The 27,907-nt window shown below is 35.8% G+C and overlaps 1 protein-coding gene across 2 annotated transcripts; it reads right to left on the reverse strand.

Annotated features, from left to right (window-relative positions):
- Window position 1: 1 nt before the first annotated feature.
- LOC121388709 (uncharacterized protein F21D5.5-like) lies at window positions 2–27,907 on the reverse strand. 2 transcript variants are annotated; one of them, XM_041520175.1, is made up of 16 exons: window positions 27,838–27,907; window positions 24,567–25,174; window positions 23,668–23,747; window positions 22,560–22,638; window positions 21,300–21,386; window positions 18,970–19,041; window positions 18,133–18,181; window positions 16,569–16,636; window positions 12,967–13,059; window positions 9,738–9,809; window positions 8,015–8,042; window positions 5,440–5,501; window positions 3,588–3,697; window positions 2,981–3,068; window positions 1,734–1,795; window positions 2–1,231 (listed from the first exon to the last, which is right to left on the reverse strand). In XM_041520175.1, exons 1-16 carry the CDS (start codon window positions 27,881–27,883, stop codon window positions 1,108–1,110), a joined length of 1,728 nt encoding a protein of 575 aa, XP_041376109.1. In that variant the 5' UTR covers window positions 27,884–27,907; the 3' UTR covers window positions 2–1,107. The 2 variants fall into 2 exon arrangements, with proteins under 2 accessions (XP_041376109.1, XP_041376108.1); XM_041520174.1 differs by having other exon boundaries at window positions 27,667–27,894.

The following is a 27,907-nucleotide window of genomic DNA, read 5'->3' on the forward strand; positions in this document are numbered from 1 at the left end:
ATCTGGATAGCATTGACAACCTTTATTCATTAGCATTACTAGCAAACAGCTATATGTGGTTGCAAATGAATCACTATGCATTTTTATATAGATTACAATTAATATTGCGAGTGGAATGATGAAAATACACATTGAAAACATTTCAGGCCAGTTCATTTTGCCCGAATAGTTTTTGCCTATATTCAGAGATTTGCAGGCTCCACCCCTTCGTTTCATACGTTTATGACATTACAGACCACAACTATTCTAAAATGATAATTCAAAGAATACATTAAAATATTCTGGCATAATCAAATAAAAAAGATCTTATAAACAAAAATCGTAATTAGTGGTGTGTGTCAAATATTTGTTGTAAACTACTGCTGTACAGTTACCATGGTCAAAATAGAAATCTACAAAATACGTTTATCTGTAAAATGTTTTCTGTCACTAAACTGCACTGAAATCACATCTCTGAGCATCTTTATTTCAAACTTTTCTAGAGAGCATGCCTCCAAAACCCGCTATACATCTTGCTCACTTCGACAAATTCAAATTGCCTTTTTAAGAATTGTTTTCCCCATTCTTACTTTTTTCAGAACTATGAATGACTATGAAATATATATTTAAGCTGCTCCCCAAGGTTAATGTTGTTCTGGGATTATTAAAATGTTTTTAAAGTATTACAGCTTTTTAGAATGTCGGAGGAAACAAGATTATGTACACTCAACAATTTTCATAGAAACAGTGTGTATTCGCATTCAGCAGTTTTCACAGAAACAGTGTATATAATATTTCATAGAAACATGTTTATTGAGTCTTGGCAGTTTCCATAGAAACAGTCTACTCGGTCTTAGTTTCCACAGATACAGTGTCTACTCTTTCTTAGCAGGCTTCATAGTCTATTTAGTCTGCGGTTTGTACGGAAACAGTCTCTACTTGATCTTAGCAGTTTCCATAGAACCAGTATATTTAGTTTCCACAGAAACAGTGTGTACTCCGTCTAATCAGTTTCCATAGAAAAGAGTTTATTTAATGTCAGCAGTTTCCATGGATATAGTGTCTATCTCTTATTAATTAATCCTTGTGTTGTTCTTGTGGTGCATAGATGCCATGTGTGTGTTCTCTTTATTTCTCCAGTAAGAATTGTCTGTATAGCTTTTCGTGGACAGATGACTCAAACTTGGGAACAAAGTTAATTTTTACAACTTCCTTAAATCCTTCTTCCATCTTGGGTTCCGTAAACTTCGATCTGCAGCAACAAAAAGCAATGATTTCTAGTTATTTGCAAGTTCCAAAATATGGCAATAATTCTTGCTAAAATAGCACATTTTTCAAAGAAAACAACAGCCAACAAAACCCCAACCTGATCACATATTGCCATGCAAGACACTTGACAGAACGTGTAGGGTTTAATTATTAGCAATTTGACAAACTGTCCTAAAATCTGCAGCCAAATTCAGGCTTCAGTTAGCCAAACAAAATATTAGAAGGTTAAGGCTCTTTAAAGAAAGGTATTTATTTGCCATCTATGAATGATCGTGTGGTTTTTATGGATCTTCTTTTAAAAGATCTAAGGTCGACTGAACTTCTTGTGTTATTTAAGTATGGAGCAAGAAAGTAATCAGTACACTTCTGCTGATTGACAAGACTAGTTAAAAAAAAAGGTGCTGGATACGAAATCTTTTGAGGTGTGAAAATAAGTGTTTAAAAATGTGTAATGATATGTACAAGACTCAGATGTAGAATCTTACTTGAATGAGTTTATTATCATATCGTTCACTGGTTTGTGCGTCTTGTCCGTTATCTCGCGGAACTGAAAGCAAAGACAATAAATTGCTCTTTAATTAACTATCATCATTAAACAGGTCAAAAAGACCATTTGTAACTCAAACAGAAGATAAGTACAGGCTACTAAGACGATGTGGACTACAAATGGAGAGTACGTAGCTTTCCTTTCTGCAGCTCTTTTATGTCAATCATCTACTATTATGTTTTATTATTGTTAGTTATTACTTGTACTTTGTCATCTTGTCACAGTTTGTTTGTAAAACAAATGTAGGGAAAGGTCCTAATATAGGCTTGTAGCCTGTCGACCAATTCCACCGGTAAATGGAATAAAATATTGTTTAAACTAAATGGAGAGATAATCTAACATTAAAACCAATTACCCTAATTCCTGAAGTACAAACTTGCTGTTTGACATAAAATGCATTTTGAAGTACTATACAATGTAGAGCAGGTCGTAGCCCAGTGGTGAAGCACTTGCCTGATGCATGGTCTGTCTACGATCGATGCTTGCCATTGGGCCTCATTTATTAACTGGGCTATTTCTCATTCCAGCCAGTGCACCACGCCTGGTATATCAAAGGCCATGGTATGTACTATCCTGTCTGTGGGATGGTGCATATAAAAATGGAAAAATAAGCAGGTTTCCTCTCTAAGACTACATGTCATAATTACCAAGTTGATTTAAGGCAATTAAGGCTTAATAATTCAGTAGTTTGTGGAGAATTTTTTTAGTAGTGGACTTTATACTTATCTAAGGTCAGCATTTATTTCCCTGACATTGAAGTAATCTAGATTTGCCAAGATTGATAATTCAATCTAGGAGATATAATAACTATTGTGTAACAATCAGCCTCGGTGGCGTCGTGGTTAGGCTATCGGTCTACAGGCTGGTAGGTATTGGGTTCATATCCCAGTCGAGGCATGGGATTTTTAATCCAGATACCGACTCCATAACTGGTTCATAAAAGGCCATGGTTTGTGCTATCCTGCCTGTGGGAAGCGCAAATAAAAGATCCCTTGCTGCTAATCGGAAAGAGTAGCCCATGTAGTGGCGACAGCGGGTTTCCTCTCAAGCTCTGTGTGGTCCTTAACCATATGTCTGACGCCATATAACCGTAAATAAAATGTGTTGACTGTGTCGTTAAATAAAACATTTCTTTCTTTCTTTCTATTGTGTAACATTAACAGTAGTAATATGTGGAAATCTTACCCTCTCATTGTGTCGGATGTGATCTTTAGACATATTGAAAACAAAACACCGACAGGGCACTCCAGATTTCACTGCACAAGTAACATACCTAAAATATAGTCAAACAATCTATAGTTAATGCAAGTTAATCACCCATAAGTAAACCTAACCCATGACAAGAATTCATAAGTAACCCCAACATATGATGTAGCAAGCATAAAATAAGCTTCTTAGAATAATCATTAATACTGTTTGGACGACTGCTGTCTGCTTGCCCCAGTAATGGGGAGACCTCTACAATTAGAGACACTTCACACATCGTGAAGTCATAAATGACCTTGACTTTGTTTGCTCTGGCATCACAGGTTAGGTTGTAGTGTGCACTGCAATGTAGTGCATACTTTACCAAATACAAAAACCATCCACTGAAGGATTCAAAGCAAACACAGACAGGGGACAATAAAGAAGTTCAAAAACATAAATTCATCATTAAAATATAACTACCTTTATCAAAAAGATGCCTTTAAACACACTGAAACAGAAACGAATAAAAATGTGATCAACTACGAATTCTACCGACTCACATTATATTCTGCATATGAATCAGCAAAGTAGAATATCACATTACCTCTGTCTTGACTCTTTGTCTGGGTTTGTGTTGTCGACCACGACACTCTTTCCCTCCTTGATGGCTCGATTACACTCGCTAACACACTTCTGCCAGGTGCCCAGTGTATCCTGCAGATTAACAAACATTAGTTTAACGTCAACTTGTTGATATGTTCACTGTATGGTGCTTACCAAAATAACAAACATTTGTCCTGCATTCAGTGAAAGCGAGTGATGCCAGCATTCAAATAGATTTAATCGATTCCCACTGTGGCCATTTAGTTTGATGTGAAGTGCAGAAACTAGAAAATGTTTTTCTACTCGGATTGGCTGAATGCATTTCAGCTTTGTTCAAACATTACTTACATTTTGGGGTTTAGTCTTATTAAGTTATGGGTCTGTTCACAAAGGAGAGACGTTTGTATTGTTTAACGACACCACTAGAACACATTGATTAAACAATCATCGGCTATTGGATGTCAAACATTTGTTAATTATGACATGTAGTCATCAGAGGAAACCTGCTAAACTTTTCCTAATGTAGCAAGGCATTTTTTTTATATCCACTTTCCCACAGACAGGAAAGCACAAACCACGGCCTTTGACCAGTTGTGGTGCACTGGTTGGAATGTGAAAAACCCCAATCAATTGAATGAATCCACCGAGGTGGTTCGATTCTGTGATGCAAACACCTCAAGCGAGCATTCAACAAACTGAGCTAAATCCCGCCCCCCTCTCCACAAAGATAAACATTACTTATATTTTGGGGTTCACTGTTAATAAATCAGGGGTTCTTCACAAAGATAAACATTACTTATATTTTGGGGTTCACGGTTAATAAATCAGGGGTTCTTCACAAAGATAAACATTAGGGGGCCTACTTATATTTTGGGGTTCACTGTTAATAAATCAGGGGTTCTTCACAAAGATAAACATTACTTATATTTTGGGGTTCACTGTTAATAAATCAGGGGTTGTTCACAAAGATAAACATTACTTATATTTTGGGGTTCACTGTTAATCAATCAGGGGTTGTTCACAAAGATAAACATTACTGATATTTTGGGGTTCACTGTTAATCAATCAGGGGTTGTTCACAAAGATAACATTACTCATATTTTGGGTTCACTGTTAATAAATCAGGGGTTGTTCACAAAGATAACATTACTTATATTTTGGGGTTCACTGTTAATAAATCAGGGGTTGTTCACAAAGATAACATTACTTATATTTTGGGGTTCACTGTTAATAAATCAGGGGTTGTTCACAAAGATAAACATTACTGATATTTTGGGGTTCACTGTTAATCAATCAGGGGTTGTTCACAAAGATAACATTACTGATATTTTGGGGTTCACTGTTAATCAATCAGGGGTTGTTCACAAAGATAACATTACTCATATTTTGGGGTTCACTGTTAATAAATCAGGGGTTGTTCACAAAAATAACATTACTTACATACATGTAGGTTCTGTTCACAAAGATAACTTGTTTTAAAATTAAGTATGGAATGTTTTATCATAGAAATTTTGTAAGACAATTTCAATGCATAGGTGTTTTTTTTATCGAAGATGTTTTGTAAGACAATTTCAATGCTTACATGAAAGCAGAAGTAAGAATAACACTTTTTTCTCGTTATTGGGAATACAATGTATACATGCAGTCAAATGCATTTAAACTGTATAGCTCTAATTCAAAACAAATTATTGCAAAGATAACATTTAAGGAAAACACCAGTTCTGATTGTTCATAATATTTGATTAAGAAGAACACTAGGTTTGTGTTTTAGACAATTAGGCATAAAGTATCCTTGCATACATAGTCACCACGCACAGAAATACCTAACAGAAACACTGCTTCATAATAATTACCCTGTTCACAACAACATAGCCTTTTGGTGCCATGTACGTCCTGGCAAAGAATGATTTTCCTGCTGAAAACAAGAAAGAAAAAATCATGACTATGAAGCAAACATATCAAAGACACAACACTAAAATCAAACTAGTGAATGTAATTAATTATAACATAACCTAAACAGAGTTAGGGTTAACACATACACGCATGCAAACAATAAAATTTAAGAAATACTCAGTATATATTTTAGGGAAAGGAATGGGAATCCCAACCAACACGACTCTAGAACACATTTTGTTACAGGAATATATAGAAAAAAACTTGGATTATTTTCCCTTTTCCGGAATATTTAACCTGACCTATGGCACTTTTCCCCTATTTCAGTGGACTGGTCTGAACACCCTAGACTAGAATCTTCCAGAATACCTATTGTATCTTCTTCTGGTCTCATGATATCCTCTTCCTTCTTTCTTCTTTGCATTTTTGTTTGTTCCAGTCCAATAAAATGGGGTAGTAAAGTATCATGGGTTAGAGATCACGTTATAGTATGGAAAGAAAATAATAAATACCAAAAAAGTTTGTTTTATTTAACAACGCCACTAAAGCACATTGATTTTTTATCTTATCATCGGCTATTGGACGTCAAACATATGGTCATTTTGACACTGTTTTTTTAGAAAAACCTGTTATCTCGCCTTCATGTAAAATTCTTTAATCTCATTGGTTGTTTGCCGTTGGACAAATCCCTTATCCCCCTGTGGGCGGAGCCAAATTCTCTTATACCCCGTCTGTAATTTCCAACAGTTTCCAGCCGCCCCAGTTAATGCTAAAGCAATAATTAGATTATAAATAACATTGATAATCAATCAAGTATACATAATTAATTTTATTTTTACTATAAAATACACTATTTCAATACTTTTAAAAGCTGCAATGTTGAACTCGGCCACCTAATTACGGTCGTGGTGTTATTGTATTAATGCGCGATTAGCAACAGTTGTTTTTTTGTTTTTTATTTTTAATATATATATTTTTTTACTACATACATTTCTGATATAAAAAAAGTTTTTTTATTTTTTTTATTTATTAATATCTGTTTCAGACAATTTCGTATAAAACATTTGAAGTTAAAAACTCGTTTATCGATGGAACTATTTTTCGTCACTGGCAAGTGGTTTTGTTCGCGTCCGCGTGGTACGGCTCCATTAATAAATTGTTAACAATTATTGTCTCGCGTTATTTTGATTATTTGGCTATATGGTTTAACATGTCGGCAAGATAAATTCATTGTAGAAGCATCTCTCGGGGTATATGGCTTTTTATGTACCCTCTCTGTGTTCTTTTACCCCCTCGCTTTCGGCTCGGGGTAAAAGAACACACAGAGGGTACATAAAAAGCCATATACCCCACGTGATGCTTCTACAACTTATACTGTCACCACATAGGCTACTCTTTTACAACAGGCAGCAAGGGGTCTTTTATTTGCGCTTCTCACAGGCAGGATAGCACAATCCATGGCCTTTGTTGAACCAGTTATGATCACTGGTCGTGCAAGTGGTTTACACCTACCCATTGAGCCTTGCGGAGTAATAAATACCAGTTAGCTGCCTCATTTGGAAGTGCCAATGTCACGGAGAACCCACTCTAGGTTTCACAATCTCTTATTGGTTGAGGTGCTCAGTGTAAGCCTTTCAACTACATGGGGCAGGACGTAGCCCAATGGTACAGCGCTCGCTCGATGCGCGGTCAGTGTGGGATCGATCCTCATCAGCGGGCCCATTGGGCTATTTCTCGTTCCAGCCAGTGTACCACAACTGGTATATCAAAGGCCATTGTATGTACTACCTTGTCTGTGGGATGGTGCATATAAAAGATCCCTTGCTGCTAATCGAAAAGAGTAGCCCATGAACTGGCGACAGCGGGTTTCCTCTCTCAATATCTCTGTGGTCCTTAACCATATGTCTGACGCCATATAACCGTAAATACAATGTGTTGAGTGCATCATTAAATAAAACAGTTCTTTCTTTCTTTCAACTACATGTACACTAATTCTAATGTGCATATTATGAGCCATTCAGAATAATAGTATCTCTACCACAAGAAAGACAATTTGCCCCAAAAAACTCCTCTTATATATATTACAGGGCTCAAAAAGGAGAATTTAAAACCTACAGAAAGTTTGAAAGTTTTTTTGTTTTTTTACACCAGACACAAAATGCACACATACATGTACATCAGTTTTGAGACTGTACACAGCAATTTTAAACCAGTAACTTTTGTAACAAATGAACACAAAACTAAAAACCAAAATTTATCCCTTCAACTGATGGCAATAATGTTTAATCCATTGACAATAAACTGCCATCAGTAGAGCTCCGACCTCTCAGTTACAGCAATTGCCATCAGCACCGTTGTTAAGTTCGGGTCTTGTGTTAATCAGAGAAAACAAGTCAAAATGATAGGATACAACACCTCTGTGTATACTTACATGCTGGGTAGCCTGCAAAATGATAGGATACAACACCTCTGTGTATACTTACATGCTGGGTAGCCTGCAAAATGATAGGATACAACACCTCTGTATATACTTACATGCTGGGTAGCCTGCAAAAACGACAATCTACAAAGGAGAAAGAAAATTATTATTAGTGGAGTTTCCACTAATTATGGGTGATATGCTTATTTAAGATATAAAATTGTTATTTTTATTTAAACATTATAGTTAAAGGTCCAGGCTTATCAAAAACATAATTCACCACTGTTTGGTATCTACGTAACCTTTTACAATATATATGAAGTATCAACAAAACAAATTCCAAACAATTTACCCGTTTTTAATATATTCGCAATAAAAAATCATGTTTTTCCCCATCGCTTGTCAAAACACCTTTGACTCCAGGAGCTAAGTCACATGACCCTGTGATGCGCTATCCGGCATACTATAAAAGTTTTATTGTGCACAGCCTTTCACACCTGACTATTAATAATTGGGATGGTATTTTTGTTTTTTTATTTTTAATACTGTGATGTTTCTTTATTTTTTGTATATACTGTGTATTAATAATGTGCCATAAACCTGGACCTTTAATAACAGGGTTCATACACTTAAAATATTTTCATTTTCCAGGACTTTTAAGCACCAGTTTGGTTCATTTTCCATGGCTCTTTATTACATTTTTTCAGGAGTCTGAATATATTACCTGGAAAGAATTTTTTCTTAACAACACTCCAGAAAACTGTTATAAGTTAGCAATATATATGTATCTAAGATTCTTCAATTACAGGGATTCATGGTAAATCAGAGAGAAATATATCACAGTAGTTTCCAATTCATACACTCCAGTGTACCAGTCAGGCACAGCTTGTCAACCTTTAGCCTTCAGTGGGTCAGTCCACTATTTTTACCAGTGGTGTGTTCAGGGTGAGCAACCATGGTCGCTAGGTAGACTGGTTTTTGTGCCTAACATTATGTGTATGTGATATGATAGAAAGAAAGAAAGAAAGAAGTGTTTTATTTAACGACGCACTCAACACATTTTATTTACGGTTATATGGTGTCAGACATATGGTTAAGGACCACACAGATTTTTTTTAGAGGAAACCCGCTGTCGCCACATAGGCTACTCTTTTACGACAGGCAACAAGGGATCTTTTATTTGCGCTTCCCACAGGCAGGATAGCACAAACCATGGCCTTTGTTGAACCAGTTATGGATCACTGGTCGGTGCAAGTGGTTTACACCTACCCATTGAGCCTTGCGGTGCACTCATTCAGGGTTTGGAGTCGGTATCTGGATTAAAAATTCCATGCCTCGACTGGGATCCGAACCCAGTACCTACCAGCCTGTAGACCGATGGCCTGCCACGATGCCACCGAGGCTGGTATTTGTGATATGATAGAAGACCGTGGTACCAGTCAAATTGTTCAAGAGTGTTCAGCCTCCAGAACATGCCACTGGACTAGAGTGTAGCAGGCCTGGTGCTTATAAATTTTTTAGAGTTTAGACTCAAATCTCTAATAAATTAATAGACTAATGCAATGCCAACATCATACAAAGTGTATGTATGTGACATCATTAGAGATGAAGTCTTGATTCAGTTATCTATGGAGTATTAAGAAACATTGATTTTATCGACAATTTCAAAGTGAGGCATGTCGTATGGAATATTAAGAAACATGGTTTTCACTAACAGATTAACAGGTATGGAGTACCAAGAAACATGGATTTCATTAAGTTTTATAAGCATGGCCCAGACTGGGTTGTTACATGTTACTACACTTGGTACCAGTCTAACAAGAACTGTGAACCACTCACTTCCTGTGATGGAGAGACGATCTGCGCTCCACGAGGGGACTCCACAAGATTGGTCTCAGCACTCAGTTTTCTCTACAAGAACAAAAACACATCGCCCGTAAACAGAACATTAACACACAACGTTAACAAAGAAACTACCAGATTAAACTGAGGCATGTTATGTGGAATGTTAAAGAATGAATTAATGTTTAAACAAAACCCCAGCTTAAAACTATGCATCAGCTTAAAACTATGCATCAGCTATTGCAGGGTGTCTCGAATTTTTACAAAATCTACTAGCCACGGGATCAGTGATTTAAAACATTTACTAGCCACGATTACAAATTCACTAGCCCTACTTTAAGTTAATACAATTTTAAAAGTAACAATCAGATCATTATGTCACCTAAGGGTAGTACTAAACCAAATAACTTCCGGCTGGGTCAAAGTTCGAGGTGCACCCAACTTTTGATAGAGAAGTGAACACCACAAGTCCTGTGATTGGTTATAAATGTGAGAGTGTTGGTTGTGAAAAATAATAGTTTCATCTGGGTAAAAACAAATTGCAATTTTATTTCATCTAGTACCAATGTGTCAAGTAGCCTTGTGCTTGAAACATGTATGGGGTACCTGTAAAAAAAAGTACTCGAATTTTGTGCGAAACTAGGGTAGTCATAGACGCTACCCGTTATCTCAGAAACGAGCAGCTTGACCCCCATTTTTTTTCTGATTCACTTTAAGTGTAAGGGGTGGTAGTATTTATATCCATGGCGTTTATGTCAGTTGATACGTTGCAGGTAGTTTTAGCCACACATGTTACTATTGTCGTCTATGGGATTTGATTTGATAGTATACACCCTATAGAGGGAGAAAGACCTTAAAAACACTAAGATTGGGGTTTGGGGGTGGGGGGTTGGGGATGGGGCAAGATATTCAATATTTGACCACTTTTTTTCACTAACCGTCAGGCATGGTGATAGTAGTTATTTACTAGCCCAACGTTGAATATCACTAGCCTTGGGAGTGGGGCTACCATAATCTAGGAGCCCCGGCTATTGTGTGTCAAACAAACAAGAAGAAACAGGTCTGAATTTGCTGTCATTGTAAGATGTTTCCAACTCAAGAGCCTCTTTGGCAACTAAAAGTACATACATGTAGTAAATAAAAAAACATTTTTTTAGATTATCAATATCTATTTGTTCCCAAGTTTCTGGTCCTTCAATTTGTAGTAGGGTGGGAAGTAGCCCAGTGGTAAAGTGTTCCCTTGATGCACAGTCGGTCTTGGATCAACCCCCGTCGGTGGGCCAATTGGGCTATTTGTCACTCCAGCCAGTGCACCACGACTGGTACATCAAAGGCTGTGGTATGTGTTATCCTGTCTGTGGGATGGTGCACATAAAAGATCCCTTGCTGCTAATCGAAAAGAGTAGCCCATGAAGTGGCAACAGCAGGATTTCTCTCTCAATATCTGTGTGGTTGTTAACCATATGTCCAACACCATATAACCGTAAATAAAATGTGTCGAGTGTGTCGTTAAATAAAACATGTCCTTCCTTCATTTTGTAGCAACCCAAACTGGCTTTCTCCCATAATTGAGTGTGTATGAAAACATATCCATTACAAAAGAAAATGAAGTTTGAACGGGTGCAAACTTTAGGACACCCAGAAAGACACTGCACATAAAAACAAATTGATACCTAAATAATCAAGTTTATTTCATAAGTAATTTTATCTTAAAAAGGCTTCGTCGGAAACATTTTAATACAGTGAAACCTCTCAAGACTGGACACTCTGCAAAGCCGGACGTTATGCAGAATCCCTTTTTAAAAACCAGGGGTCTAATTCACAAAGGTCTCTTAGGCTCTGCTAGACAACAAATCATCCTCTTTGCAAGTCTTTTAGCATTGCACTGCGAGATCGCAAAGTTGCGAGAGTTTAGTGAATTAGGCCCCTGGACATAACTTAACCTCCCTAAACCGGGTCCCTCTTAAAACCAGATATTTGTTTTGGTCACAAGGGTGTCCGGTTTAGAGGGGTTTCATTGTAACAGCATAACATTAAGGACAGTTTTTGTTTTAAAAAGAGGATTTTACAGACAATCAAACTTAGAAATGTGGATTTCACCAACAGAATCAAGCTGAGCATTATGTATGGAGTATTAAGAAACGTGGATTTCACTAACAGAATCAAACTTAGCATTATTTATGGAGTATTAAGAAACGTGGATTTCACTAACAGAATCAAGCTGAGCATTATGTATGGAGTATTAAGAAACGTGGATTTCACTAACAGAATCAAGCTGAGCATTATGTATGGAGTATTAAGAAACATGCATTTCACTAACAGAATCAAGCTGAGCATTATTTATGGAGTATTAAGAAATGTGCATTTCACTAACAGAATCAAGCTGAGCAATATGTATGGAGTATTAAGAAACATGCATTTCACCAACAGAATCAAACTTAGCATTATGTATGGAGTATTAAGAAACATGCATTTCACTAACAGAATCAAGCTGAGCATTATTTATGGAGTATTAAGAAACGTGCATTTCACTAACAGAATGTATGGAGAATAACTGGTTACTGTCTTAAGATATCAGCTTTATCATGCAATGATTAGAATGGCAAATTCCTGGTTGCCTCCAATTTCTATACACCAAAACAAAATAGTTTTTAAATAACAATAATTTATTTATTTTTAAAATAAAAATTGTCTTTAAAAAAACCAACTGGAAAGTAAAACAAGTATCTTTCAACAATACAATATTCCTTTGCTGATCATAACTAGTGTAAAAGTAGTTTCCTCTCAAAAACTATATTTTTTATCAATGACCAAAAATATAGAAATTTATCTAGTCATGATATCCTGACAATACGTATTGCAGGATAAATGGAGCTACAAAGAAGGAAGGAAGGAAATGTTTTATTTGACTACGCACTCAACACATTTAATTTACAGTTATATGGCGTCGGACATATAGTTGAGGACCACACAGATATTGAGAGAGGAAACCCGCTGTCACCATTTTATGGGCCATAGGGGATGTTTTATATGGACCATCCCACAGACAGGATAGCACATACTACGGCCTTTGATATACCAGTTGTGGTGAATTGGCTGGAATGAGAAATAGCCCGATGGGCCCACTGACGGGGATCGATCCTAGACCGACCACACATCAAGCGAGCGCTTTACAACTGGGCGGCGTCCCACCCACTATGCTATAAAGAACATGGATTCTACTGACAGGGTCAAACTCAGGCATGTTGTATGCTGAAGGCTTCTGGTCCTTGATCAATTCTTCCGGAGTGTAGAACTTCAGGCCAATATTCAGTGCAAACTGAAAAAAAAACCCACAGAAAAACTAATGTGAGAGTTCATGTGAAAATTTATCATTTAATTAAACAGAAATAGAAAACAATTTTCAATTTTTAACAGCAGTGAGCTAGACCGAACTAGTGATTTGAAGGTGATCTCATGGCAAGAGATTCATTAAAAACAAAATAAATCAAAAACATTTTTCAATTTTTTGGAAAACAATGACTGATCTTTGAACAGCACTACCAAAAAGCAAATCCTAGAATAATTTTTGCATGGCATTCCAGTCGCAGATGTTTTAGGTCAGTGCTGTCAATGATTTGGACTCAAATCCAGGGAAATGAGTGTCTGATTTCAAAACAATGACCTTGATCTTTGAGTAAAATATGGTAGCCAATATGGTATTTTATTTACCCCTTTTGCACAAGTTATATAATAAATATGTGTGGTCAAAGTTTGTTTTGTTTAACGACACCACTAAAGCATATTGATTTATTAATCATACGTTATTGGATGTCAAACATTTGGTAATTTCTGACATAGTCTTAGAGAGGAAACCTGCTACATTTTCTCTTTAGTACATGTAGCAAGGGATCCTATATATGCCTTTGATGTATGTGGTCAATTCATTCAACAGTTTAGACTGAATATACAAAAACAAGTTGTTAACATTTATTCATATACAGTCAAATCCACTTAATTGGATGTCGGATTATTGTATATTTCGGATATTTGAATATGTTTGTCCTGCACGGAACCATTTGCCATTATGACAATACAAAATCCAACGGTTAATTGGATGTGTTATTTAAAGTGTTTTCGGATATTTGAATATAAAATTATCCTTGCCAAATGGCAATTGCATGTAAAACAGGAAAGTTTGTGTTACTTGATGTGTTTTTGTAAAATTTATAATCGTACGTAATACCATACTATCGTACATGCAGAAATGAATACTTTTAATTTTATTTAATTTCATTGTTAAAAAAAGAGAAAAGACTTACAACAAACTTGCTTTCTTGTTTCTTAAATTATTTCGGGTGACTCGTTATTAATCAATACATTTCCTAATTACATCGTAATTAATCCATGAACTCTGAGATTCATCTCAAATGTGACCCAATGGCCGAGACAATGCAGGACAATCAAGGATCAAAGTCGGTCATTCCCACCTTGATGGCGGCCATGTGCGTTTCGTAAGCAGGCATCCCTTAATCTCATGTCGGCCACGTTTGAAGCAGTGTATGTTTAATCCATAAATAAACACTTGTCAGATATTTTTCTCTATGAATTGTCCGTGACAGTAACAAACATACAAACACACACACACACATACACACAAAGCCACACACACACATACACACAAAGCCACACACACACACACACACACAAAGCCAGTCTTTATGGCTTAAAAATACTACTCTCCTAAAATTATGAAGCAGAGCAATTGCTTTCAGTGTCATATGTACAGTAATTTTGAGTAAAATAAATTACTTATATCAGCATGTGATGATGTGAGCAGTCTTTCAGCCACATGAAAATCAAATCATTTTGTGTGAACACATGCTAGCATGAACAATTTCTCGCATCAAACCATAAGGACTTCAAAGTCCTGAAAGCCTAAACCACATGACATGGCATGACAAGAGTTAGATCATCATTACTAGATTCTGTGTTGACTACTTCAGATAAACAACACTGATGATCTCTGGAACTGGATGGCTGGCCGCATTCTTCAAAGTCTGTACGTGACGAGGGACAATGCTAACAGAACCATTGACACCGACACGGGGCGGACGGTGGGTAACATGGCGGGCTACAGAGTGGGTCCCGTCAGAATGAGGCAACACAGTGCGCCCCGGTGAGGACGATAATATATTTAACAAAACGCTATTCAGACATATTTTGTGTTGAAGAATTTTAGCTTAACTAAATAATAAATTGAATAAGGCACAGTACTGTAGAAAGAGCAGCAACCCAAACCAGATTGGTATGACCAGTTGTTTGGATTGAGATACTATTTTGAAACCAGTTAGTTTGAGTCCTGTGAATTTGCTTTTATTTAGTAATGTACATTTACTATCAACATTTTGACAAATAACAAATATTTTATTAATACAGTCAAATCCACTTAATTGGATTTCGGATTATTGTATATTTCGGATATTTGAATCCCTTAATCTCATGTCGGCCACGTTTGAAGCAGTGTATGTTTAATCCATAAATAAACACTTGTCAGATATTTTTCTCTATGAATTGTCCGTGACAGTAACAAACAAAAGCTGTTTGCTACTAGTGTTATTTTTAGCGGGATCTTTTGATCACGTGATTTTTCCTCTGCAGCTCACAATGTGAGGCCCCATTTGGGGTGACCGATTATGGTGATTACTGTTTAAATTGTTAAATGCCGACAAACGGTAAGCTGTAGGAGATTTTCTTAGCAAGTTGGATTAATCATCTTTTGGCTATAAATACTGACAAGAATTTTTTCTTCTTCACAATGTCAACATGGCAAATAAACCGAAACGAAACGATTTATCTTTGGCTTAGAAATACGACGAGATATGTGCCCAGTATCTCGCCAATACTAACCCAGAATGAAAAAGACAGAGAACGGGAAAAGCAGCCAATGTGGAGAAGGCCTTATCAGAATGGTTTTCCGTCGCCAGACAAAAAAACATTGCAATATCGGGCCCAATATTAGCGTTTGTGTTTGTGTTTTTCCTTCTGTTACATTGAATAACGGCCTTTCACTTATTTGACTTTGGCCAGTCTAGTTTACCTGTCAAATCAGTTACAAATGCACACAGATAATAGTTAGATAGATGTCCTGGTAAAATACAGAACATGGAAATGACTACTTATTCAAGATTATATTTGGTGGTGGGGGTGGGGTCTTGTTGCATTTGATTTACAAATGTACAAAGAAGTTAATAACGGCCGTTTAATTATCAAGAAGTTAATAACGGCCTTTTAATTATCAAGAAGTTAATAACGGCCTTTTAATTATTTGACTGTGGCCAGTCTAATTGAGCTTCCGATCGTTTTATCTGGGTCATTAGATGTTTAGTCACTTCTACTTCTAGGCGTACAAATGGCATTAACTGCTGCCTCTTGTATTTATCAAGTTTATAGACAAACTTGATAATGATAACAGAGTCACAATATGGAACTTGGAATCAGTATTTTATTAACACAAAATACTTACCGGTTTCTGACGAAAATTCCACATGTCATGAGGCCCAAATTGGGAGAATCGTAATTATGGTTTGCATAAATCAACAAGAGGTCTTAATTGGGTATATCGTATGTCGAAATTGTACTTCGGTTTATTGAATATGCCGCTTATTTGAACATAATTTTGTTGCACGAGGCACATCCAAATAAGCGGATTTGACTGTATTACTATCAGCTAGTATATTAAATAAAAAGATTCAATAAAAAAAACTAAAAAACTAAATAAATTTAAAAGCAATTTGCCAAATTAGTACCAGTTTAAAATACGATTTAACAAACACGGTAAGTACCCACCAATCTGTCACTGCATGAGAAATCTTTCTTCCGTCCCGGACACCAGTTCTGAGGTCTTCCCGCCGCATCTGTAATGAGAGAGAAATCAAAGGAATGTCAACACCCAAGCACATTGTTTTAATATGTGGCTATAAGAAAGGAAAGGAATGTTTAATTAATATAACCCAGCACATTAATTTCTAAATATGTTACTATTGGAAAGGAATATTTCTCTAATAAAATATAGGCTCTGTAAAATATAGTGTCTGTTAATTCATGTTACCACAATGTATAGACTGGGCCCCATTTCATTAAGCAATCTTAGCGTCAAGATCTCCTTAACTGCATTTATTATCCACATGGTTCAACATAACCGAGTTAATAATAATCATACGAAGCACACATGTAATAACAAGTGTAACAACGTAATTTTGGGAAGCAACGTCATAACATGACGTTGCTTCTCCAGTCCTAGCTCAGACTGTGCATTTGGAATATGACGTCATTTCGTCGTCTCCTTCTACCTGTAGTTGTGGCTGAAACATTTTGAGTCTGGTTTTGTTATTCATAAAACAACAATAATAATATGGATAATAAAGAAATTATTATACTCGTGTGCGAGTTGTACTAAAAAATCCCGACACTCGTTTTGTAAAATCAGTACGACACACAAGCTCGTATAATAATTTCTATAACTACCATATGTATTTAAGGAGATATTAGCACTGAGGTCGGTTCGTGGAACAGGGCCCTGGTAACCTACAGACCATACAACAAATTTACTGGGCTTCTAGATTATGGTGATATTCTGTGTTGGGCTAGTAAATAACTAGTATTGTCATGCCTGACAGCTAGTGAAAACCAAGTTGTCAAATGCTGCATTTAAGTCTTATTTTTTTGTAAATATGAATATCATGCCACCCCCCCAGCCGTAATGTTTTTAAAGTCCATATCCCTCTTTAGGTGACATATCCAATTATTTCTACTAGTAAAAGTGTATTAATTTAAAGTAAAGTAGGGCTAGTGAATTTTTAATTGTGGCTAGTAATTTTGTTTGATCATTGATCCCATGGCTAATGGATTTTATGACAATTCTACAAGCCCTGCATTTATTAAGGTTACACTATAATTACATAGCTTCTAAAACTTTTATAAAAATCCACTAGCTATGGGATTAGTGATTTAAAAGATTTACTAGCCACAATTAAAAATTCACTAGCCCTACTTTAAGTAAATACAAATTAACTAATAGTAATAATCAATATGTGACCTAAAGAGGGAGATACAATGTAGACCTTAAAAACTTTTATATTTTGGTGGAACAGAGCAGGATAGTTATGTTTAAAAAATAAGATTTAAATGCAGCATTTGACATGGATTTCTTTTCCACTAAACGTCCGGCTAGTTATAGTAGTTATTTACTTGCTCAACACTGAATATCACTCGCCATGAGAATGGGTCTATCATAATCTAGAAGCCCTGCATCATGTAAATAAAACTGCAAAACTGTCAGCATCAACATCCCCTTTATTTTGTTACTCATTCATTCACCGTGCTCTGATTGACAAAAAAGTTCAACTCTAACCTCCACAGTAAAAACTTTCCTTCATGTTCACTTTCACCGAGTTATTCAGCTGAAAATTGAGAAAAAAACCTGCATAAGTAAACAATATGCAAATAAATATACAGTAAATATACAACAATTGCTTTCCTAATCAGTTATTCAAAATGATGAACCGTATGCATAAATACACAGTTCCTAAATTTTTTACCAACTTGGATTCAAGTATATACAGGTAGGCTACATCTCGAGTATTGTCAAATTAAGTCATTATTTGTAAGACGTTAACTACGTTCTGTCACATTTAATTCATAAATAAATATATAACTTTTGTATTGTTATCGTAAAACTAAAAGTTATTTGTATTTACTGTACTTCAATAAATGATTTAAAGAGTATATTTATTGAAAATCTACTCTAAAATACTCGAGTCGAGATGGGCTTATGTCATGTGACCTATATTTTTGGTCAGTGACCGAAAATATAGAGATTTATCTAGTAATCATATCTTGCCGATGTATATAGAAACTGTTGGATAAAAAATATATATTTAATAAGCCAATCCTGCTTTGACCAGAATATGAGTTTTTATAAACACCTAACCATAACTCTGTCCTGACCATGAGAGGTCTACCAATCTCACTATGTTTGGGTCATCAGCCTCAAAACAGAAAGGGTTAACTCGTGTTTCAATCTTACTTTATATTTTTTTGTATGATTCATATGTGAAAAATGTACTGATTTTCTTGAATCAGATCGGAGCATTGCTGCATTTCCAATAACTATTAATAGACTGTCTCAGTGTAAGGACTTACGGGTAACAGTATTGTAACACCAGTGTTAACAATGTCAATGACAAACCTTCTTACAAAAGTGCTGCCACATTCCAGAACATGGCTTCCGAAACAGACCTGATCCGGTGGAAACCAAAATCTGAAACATAACCATACACCATGTGAAGTCAATTACATACACATATACATCAAACTCTGAAACTAACCATACACCATGTGAAGTCAATTACATACACATATACATCAAAATCTGAAACTAACAATACACCATGTGAAGTCAATTACATACACATATACAGCAAAATCTGAAACTAACCATACACCATGTGAAGTCAATTACATACACATATACATCAAAATCTGAAACTAACAATACACCATGTGAAGTCAATTACATACACATATACATCAAAATCTGAAACTAACAATGCACCATGTGAAGTCAATTACATACACACATACGGCAAGATTTAAACAGTTACATGTTCAAAATTATATACATAAATCTATATTACGACATCGACAGCAGAGAAAATGCTGCGGTGCCTTACCTGGTTTGCCTCCACGCCCTTCCCATACATTCCATGATAATGTAATATTATTTTTAAAAAAAAATTAAACCAAGCATTTTATTATTTATCGATAATACAAAATGTAACATGAAAAATCACATCTAGTGAAGTCGACTTGCTTGTTGACACACGAAGTGACAGGTCGGTTATACTTAGATCTAAAATAAAACGTACTAAAATGCCCATAAGAAATAATGTTGTTTACAGCAGTTTAAAGTTAAAGCCATTTATAAACATATTCTTTGTGACTTACACATTATTATTCATTGTTTATTTACGATTGGATACCGCTCTCATCCTCAAACAAATTAACTAATAACACTTTCGAGCACGTCAGAATCAAGTGAAATGTTTGTCATCGGAACATCTGGGCAGAGTTCAGCGATACTGAGCAGATAGAAGTTTGCTAGACAGGTTTATGCATTTCACAATCTGATTAAAATCAGCTCCACTGGTTAATAAACCAGTAAAACTAATTTTAATCAGACTGTGCATTTCACATCACAGTAAACCAAATGGCCACATCGGAAATAATCAAATAGTTCATGAACGTTAGCGAAAAGATTCGTTGGCTGAACTTAGTGCATTAGTTTAATTACACTCTGTGTTATTCCACTGATCTGTCGAGATATTCCGAATCAATTCGTAGAGAAATGATGTCTTTGTTTCCATATTAAGCGAGCAGCAACGGAAATACCCAAATACGATCGTTATTTGTTTGACAATGGTGTTTCATTAGAAATAACTAAATGTCATGCCGTGGTTTATAATCATATAATATATTTATGATCACAAACAACGACAGTTAGAGCGGTATTCAAACATAAATAAACAATGAATAATAATGCATAAGTAACAAATAATATATTTATAAATGTTGTAAATTGCATTATTATCATGGATATTTTAGCACGGTTTGTACCTGTCACTTCGTGTGTCATGGGGGATGGTGGGATGAAAGAAAAGGAAAGGAAATGTTTTATTTAACGACACACTCAACACACTTTATTCACGGTTATATGATGTCGGACATATGGTTAAGAACCACACAGATATTGAGAGAGGAAACCAGCTGTCGCCACTTCATGGACTACTCTTTTCGATTAACAACAAAGGATCTTTTATATGCACCATCTCATAAGATAGGACAGCACATACCATAGTCTTTGATGTACCAGTTGTGGTGCACTGGCTGGAGTTACGGTGGGACAAGGACAAAAGTGTATGTGGGTTTTTTTTCTTTTTACTTTTTTTTTTGTCTTACTCATCCCAATTAGAAAAATGTCCTATTTCTCACAACAAATCACATAATAAGAATGCCACTTAACACATTAATCCTTTATGGCTCAGTGGGGGTATGGGTGGAATGAACAACTGTCTCTTCGTGTCAAATATAGTACTCCAAGACTTCATTCACCTGAGGGGCGGGATGTAGCTCAGTGGTACAACTCTCGCTTGCTGTGCGGTCAGTCTGGGATCAATCCCTGTCAGTGGGGCCCATTGGGCTATTTCTCGTTCAAGCCAGTGCACCACAACTGGTATATCAAAGGCCGTTGTATGTGCTATCCTGTCTGTGGGATGGTGCATATAAAAGATGCCTTGCTGCTAATCGAAAAAGAGTAGCCCATGAAATAGCCACATCGGGTTTCCTCTCGATATTTGTGTGTTCCTTAACCACATGTCTGACACCATATAACTATAAATAAAATGTGTTGAGTGCGTCGTTAAACAAAACATTTCCTTTCATTCATCTGAGGACTCAGATGCTACCCTACCCACTGTACCAGATAAAACGAACGACTGACCAGTTGATAACAATGAATACCTGCACAGGTACTGCACACTTTGACACAACATTGATGAGCTTTTCCTTCAAGTCTTCGATCTTTATCTTCCCTCTAGAAACTCCAAGCTGAGAGATTAAGAAAAAATAAATAATAATAAAAAATAAATAAAAACTTTGTGATTAGCAGGAAGAAAATATGAATGCAGGAAGAATGTTTACGCATTTATGTTTCAACATCACAATTGTGTGTTGTATGTGTGTGCTTTGATTTTATCAACATACATAAATTATATATAAATGTATAAAAGGAAAACCCACAAATATATACATACAGTAACAATAATTATGTTTAGATTAGCATTTATGTATACACATGAATATTGTTTTTAATTCCCTTCAATTGACATATTCAATATTAAAAAACTAAATTTAAATACAGATCCAAAAAAAAATATAAATGACAATGAAATGATAAGAACATACGTTAAAAAGTTTGTTTTGTTTAATGACACCACATGAGCACATCGGCTATTGGATATCAAACATTTGGTAACTCTGACAGAGTCTTAGAGAGGAAACCTGCTACATTTTTCCATTAGTAGCAAGAGATCTTTTATATGCATTTTCCCAGACAGGAAAGCACATCATGGCCTTTGACCAGTTATGGTGCACTGGATGAAATGAGAGAAAAAACAATCAGCTGAATGAATCCACGGAGGTGGTTCGATCCTGCGATGCAAGCACCTCAGGTGAGCACTTAACTGACTGAGCTAAATCCCGCCATATAACATGAGAAATAAGACTTCAAACTTTATCTTTTACATTCTTAGGTGTAAAACTGGGCTATATATATAGAGAGAGAGAGAGATTATTATACGAGCATGTGTGTCGTACCGATTTTACGAAACAAGTGTCAGGAATTTGGTATAGCGAGAGCGAAGGTAATACATGAATCCTGACACGAGTTTCGTAAAATCAGTACAACTCACACGTGAGTGTAATAATTTCTTTATTATCCATATTATTATTGTTGTTTTCTTTATGAATAATAAGACCTAACTCAAAATGCTTCAGCCACAACTAGGAGACTACGAAATGACGTCATATTTCAAATGCACAGTCTGAGCTAGGACTTGAGAAGCAATGTCATGTTATGACGTCGCTTCCTAATATTACGTCATTACTCTTGTTATTACACGTGTGCTTCGTATGATTATTATTAACTCGGTTATGTTGAACCATATGGATAATTACATTAAAATATTCTGTGGTTGCCAACTATGTTGAAGACTGACTGACCTGATTTGTGAAAAACACTATCTTGTAACCAGAAGCATGAAGCTTCTTCAGTTTTCCATACATTTCTGAATACAGTATTCTGAAAATCGAACAAACGTATATTAAAACAAACACATCTTTAAAACAAAAAAGTCTTAAAACAAACATACCCTAAAAATAAACACATCTTAAAAATAAGTCCACCTAAAAACAAATATCTAAAGAACAAACATCTTCTTTTTTTTAAACTACAACTTATAAAAATAAATAAATCCTAAAAACAAACATTATCACACACACACATACTAGCTGCATAAGAAGGTAAAGAAACTAATTATATCACAAAAACTAAAAACTAGTTCAAGGAGCATTTAGTTCAGTGTTGTGTCGCGATTCGCTAAGCAAGTTTCAGACATCACAGGCATCGAAGTAAGTCAAGAACGGTCGTTCAGGTTACTGGGACGTTACCACATGTCAGAAAAGTCGAGAACAGTGTTTTGTTCTCAACAAGAATTTCAACATGTATACTACAATAATCATCTGGCACACATGTAAGGGCGTTAAAAGTAGTAGTAACAGGAATTCAATTCTAACTTTCATATCCATGTAAGTTACCAGGCTATATGTTGTGGTAACCTGTAAATGGGTTACCAGACACAATGCTTATTTCCATGCCTGCATCACTACACAATTCTAAAACATGAAACAGTAGTTGCTAATCAATTTGCAATTGACTAGATATATCGCTAATCAGGATTTTGAAAACAAAATGTTCTCTGTAGTTACATGAGAAAATAAATAATAGTTACACAAACAAACGTAGCCACTCTAAAAGCCAGTTATTTAATGTATGAACTAAACAGATATACTACATACAGTTAAATGAGAAATTGGAAATGCATCTAGTTACAAAGAAACTAAAAATTACTAGTTACAAGTTTACACGTAAGAAACTGAATACTACATGTAGTTAAATGTTAATATAAATAGTTACAATTGTATCATATTAGTTACATGGAAGAAAAAAAATAATTACACCAGAAAATGATTGCTAATTATACAAGAAAAAAAAAGAAAAAAGTTGCATGAGAAACTACATATAAAATAGTTACATGTACTTTTCACTAACCTCCAGTCTCCAATGTGAGTGGGAAAAACCCGTCCAGACTGAGTCGTGATGATTGTACCATCAATATCAAAACCTGCAATCTGAAGAAGTGTATACTAATTATAAAAGATGTCACTTTGTGATAAATTTGAAAAAATTTGTCTGTCTGTCATAATTTATTTTGAAAATAGTATAATGTAAAAATATTTAAACCACTGATATAACTATTTAAACCATCTTGTGTGCATACATCAGATTGTAAAGGGACATTCCTGAGTTTGCGCCACTAACAAAGATTTTTTTTAACGATTGTAATTACATATCAAATATATTTTACTGCATAAAATATTTGTGGTTGTATATATAAACGTGTTTCTGGGCGTTCTGATATTTGTACTAGGTTAAATTTTATTTTATCCAGTTTGGGCTTCTTACAAATATTAAGATGACCCGAAACACATTGAATATACAGACACTGATATTCTAAACCAGTAAATATGTTTAATATGCAAGTTTAATTGTAGAAATATTTTGTTAGTCGGAAACATCTTACAATGCAGCAAACTCAGGAATGTCCCTTTAATGTGAAAAACATTGAGGGGAGTGAACAACTGGTCCCTAAGGTGGATTATGGGGAGCCATTTAAAATATTACCATACTAATATCATATATATGCTAAGGGGAGCTAAAATTTACTCTCCTTGAACTAGTCTCAAGGTAGTGCAAGAGTGGTAATCTAATCAGCATATTTTTCTCTCTTTTTTATATGTATAGTATGATTATGCAAAACAAAATAATACACTTTTAGTAGTTAATATTTGGACAGATCTTCATCTGCATTTGTAACAATCAGTGGCGGATCTTAAATTTTGCGACAGTTATGTTTTTATCCGCCACTGACAATATAAAACAATAAACACCTTTTCTCTAGCCTGAACATCTTTTGATGTATAAATAAACAACTTCTCGTGTTGTTGCCATGACGACTCTTGTGTGGTCATACTATGGGGAGACAACTCAGGTTTCACTATCTCGACTTTCCGATCTTCTTTATGTGGAGAGTTTAACCATCCATCAAGTTTCGTCTTCTTCGCCGAATCTTTCAGCATCTTCAGCTTTCCTTCAACAGATCTCACACTTTCCAGATCGGAATCATTGTGTTCAAGCTTCCGTTTCTTACACTCTTCATCTACCTTTTCAGAAGACATTCTTTTTCTGTCATTCTTCGAAACCGCGATTCGCGACATTTTACCATTTTCATTTTTCATCTGATCTTTCTCTGCTGGTTTAGGATCAGTCCCAGTGTTGGCTTCCTTAACAGGTGATTCTTCGGTTTTCGGAGGTTGGTATTTTTCTTTGGAGAATTTCACGATGTGAGGATACAGACCGACCAGAACGTAGAGTGTGGAGCTCTGCTTCAGTTTGGTCGGTTTGTCTTTGACGAGTTCGCTCGTGTCAATCGCGGACGGGTTGCCGCCTAACTGGGTCACCATGACCTCCTTTCTCTTCCAGTTAGCCTTGATCTCCACTGAAAAACATGAAAAGGAATATCTGATTGGTTTAAATAATACTGATTTACCATCTAATAACTCGCTTCAGCCAGTGCACCACAACTGGTACATCAAAGGCTATGGTATGTGCTACCCTGTCTATGGGATGGTACATATAAAAGATCCCTTGCTGCTAATCGAAAGGAGTAGCCCATGAAGTGGCGACAGCAGGTTTCCTCCCTCAATATCTGTGTGGTTCTTAACCATATGTGCAACGCCATATAACCATAAATGAAATGTGTTGGTGCGTCATTAAATAAACCATTTCCTTCCTTTCTTCCATCTAATAAAAATAGGGACTGTTCTATAACTGATTGATAACATATTTTATTGCATAAAGGATTGGAAACAAGTTATCCAACTTACGAGGCCCTCTCCAATAAAAAGATCATATGGGGGAGGGGAGGGAAGAAAAGGAATGTTTGTTTATCAACACCTCAGCACATTTGAAACTTGTGTCTGTCAAATAGTTATTTCAACACTTGGTCAACTGTTAAGTTTGTTTTGTTTAATGATACCACTAGAGCATATTGATTTATTAAATGACTACTGGATGTCAAACATCGGGTAATTCTGACATTCTTCCATTAACAGCACTTTCCCATAGAAAAGACAGCACATACTTTAGCCTTTGATATACCCATAACTCAGTGTTTCTGCCAGAAGGTAGTACTAGACCAAATAACTTCCGGCTGGGTCAAAGTTCGAGGTGCACCCAACTCTTGATAGAGAAGTGAACGCCACAAGTCCTGTGATTGGTTATAAATGTGAGTGTGTTGGTTGTAAAAAATAATAGTTTCATCTGGGTAAAAAAAAAATGCAATTTTATTTCATCTAGTACCAGTGTGTTAAGTAGCCTTGTGCTTGAAACATGTATGGGGTACCTGTAAAAAAAAGTACTCGAATTTTGTGCAAAACTAGGGTAGTCATAGAATCCTATTTTTCTGATTCTTTAAGTGTGAGAGGTGGTAGTATTAATTTATGTTGATTGATACGCTCAGGTAGGAGTTTTAGCCATAATGTTACTATTGTCGTCTATGGGATTTGATTTGGTAGTATACACCCAGAAAGAAACTTTTGGGTATGGCGCTATGGAATTGAATGCAACCACAAACAGGGGGTATGGGGGACCTCCCAGAAAGAAAATGGGTTAAATTTAGGGTTAGGGTTAAGAAAATCATATAGTAATGATAAGAGTAATTAATTTTGTCCAAAGATTAACCTAAAAAAAATCTGAAAAAAAACTTTGGGTATGGTGCCATACTCTTCTGGCAGAAACCCTGCCATTATGAAGGAAATCAGAGTATCAAAAACTTAGATTAGTGTTCTACCACTAAGCCAAATCCCAAGCAGCTCTGGATTCATAGAGAGTCACAGTCCCACTTTGCATCCTTGTTTTGGCTTCATTCACAGTAAATAACATAAAAGATTGTAATATTCCATCATTAAAATTGTTTACCTTCGGTGCTAAATAATGTATACACTGCCTTTACAAAAACAAAACTATTTTTATCAGCTTGGGATATCAATGCAATCGATTCATTTGAAGAAGATAGAAAAGAACAGAAAAATGTCATCACACATAACTTTCAAAAATGTTTATTCTTTTTCAAATATCTTGAAGTCTTTATTAAAATAATATCAAAACTTAGATTAGTTCACAAAAAAGAATGTCATACTGTATATAAAAGATTAGTCAGCTTGTACATCGTACCACATTTTTTTTTACTAACACATGTAACAATATACTGTAACCTAGTCCTAGGCGTATCTAAAAATACACACATTTTCTACCTCCGATTTGGACTAATTGTCACCTAGTTCATCATTCATTAACCTTGAATGCAAGTGCAAGCACAAGCCTGCATTTGGGGTTAATCAGGATTCATCACCGTAGGTGGACTCATTGGGCTATTTCTCGTTCCAGCCAGTGCTCCACAACTGGTTAACAAAGGCTGTGGTATGTACTATCCTGTCTGTGGGATGGTACTATCCTGTCTGTGGGATGGTGCATATAAAAGATCCCTTGCTGCTAATTGAAAAAGAGTAGCCCATGAAGTGGCGACAGCAGGTTTTCCTCTCTCAATATCTGTGTGGTCCATAACCATATGTCCAACGCCATATAACCGCAAATAAAATATGTTGAGTGCATCATTAAATAAAACATTTCCTTCCTTCTTCCGGGTTAATCTTGATGAACTAATTGTCATCAAGCAGGTGACTATGCAGGTTCGGCTTTGGCATTGTACAGCGCCCCACCCTTTAATTTTCACTGGGCAATAGCACTGTGGTGTAGGGCTGTTTGGGGTCTAACATATAGTTACATTGACATTTGGTACAATTAATTTTGACTGACATTGTCACAGAATTAAATCTCAACCCATATGAAAGTGCGGCTCTAGTCCTAATCACATTCATGACAATGCTGGTTCGTATTTCAACTATTTGAATGTTTTTTAAGACCACTCACACTGGACACGTGAACACCTCTTGTCAACGATCTTCGTCTCAGGAGTTCTTCCGATAAAAACGGACTCTTTGTCTGGCAAGGGGATCGGGTCGTGCATATTATTCACAGACACTAGTTGGCAAAAACTCATTTTGCAACGACGAAAAAACAAACACGAGCGGACACACTTACTTAAATTCCCACCTCTACTCGTGAGCACCATCTTTTTCCAGCTCATTTTTGGCCTTTATTCCTATTCGAC

The sequence above is a fragment of the Gigantopelta aegis genome, chromosome 14, assembly GCF_016097555.1.
Source record: "Gigantopelta aegis isolate Gae_Host chromosome 14, Gae_host_genome, whole genome shotgun sequence".
NCBI lineage: Eukaryota > Metazoa > Mollusca > Gastropoda > Neomphalida > Peltospiridae > Gigantopelta > Gigantopelta aegis.

Excerpts from the sequence above, each read along its gene's own strand:
- LOC121388709 (XM_041520174.1), bottom strand. The coding sequence starts at position 27,883 with ATGAGCTGGAAAAAGATGGTGCTCACGAGTAGAGGTGGGAATTTAAGT. Across the intron at positions 23,748-24,566 it reads ATGTTCAGGCTAGAGAAAAG|ATTGCAGGTTTTGATATTGA; the intron begins GTGTTTATTGTT and ends ACACTTCTTCAG. Across the intron at positions 1,796-2,980 it reads ACATCCGACACAATGAGAGG|TTCCGCGAGATAACGGACAA; the intron begins GTAAGATTTCCA and ends CTTTGCTTTCAG.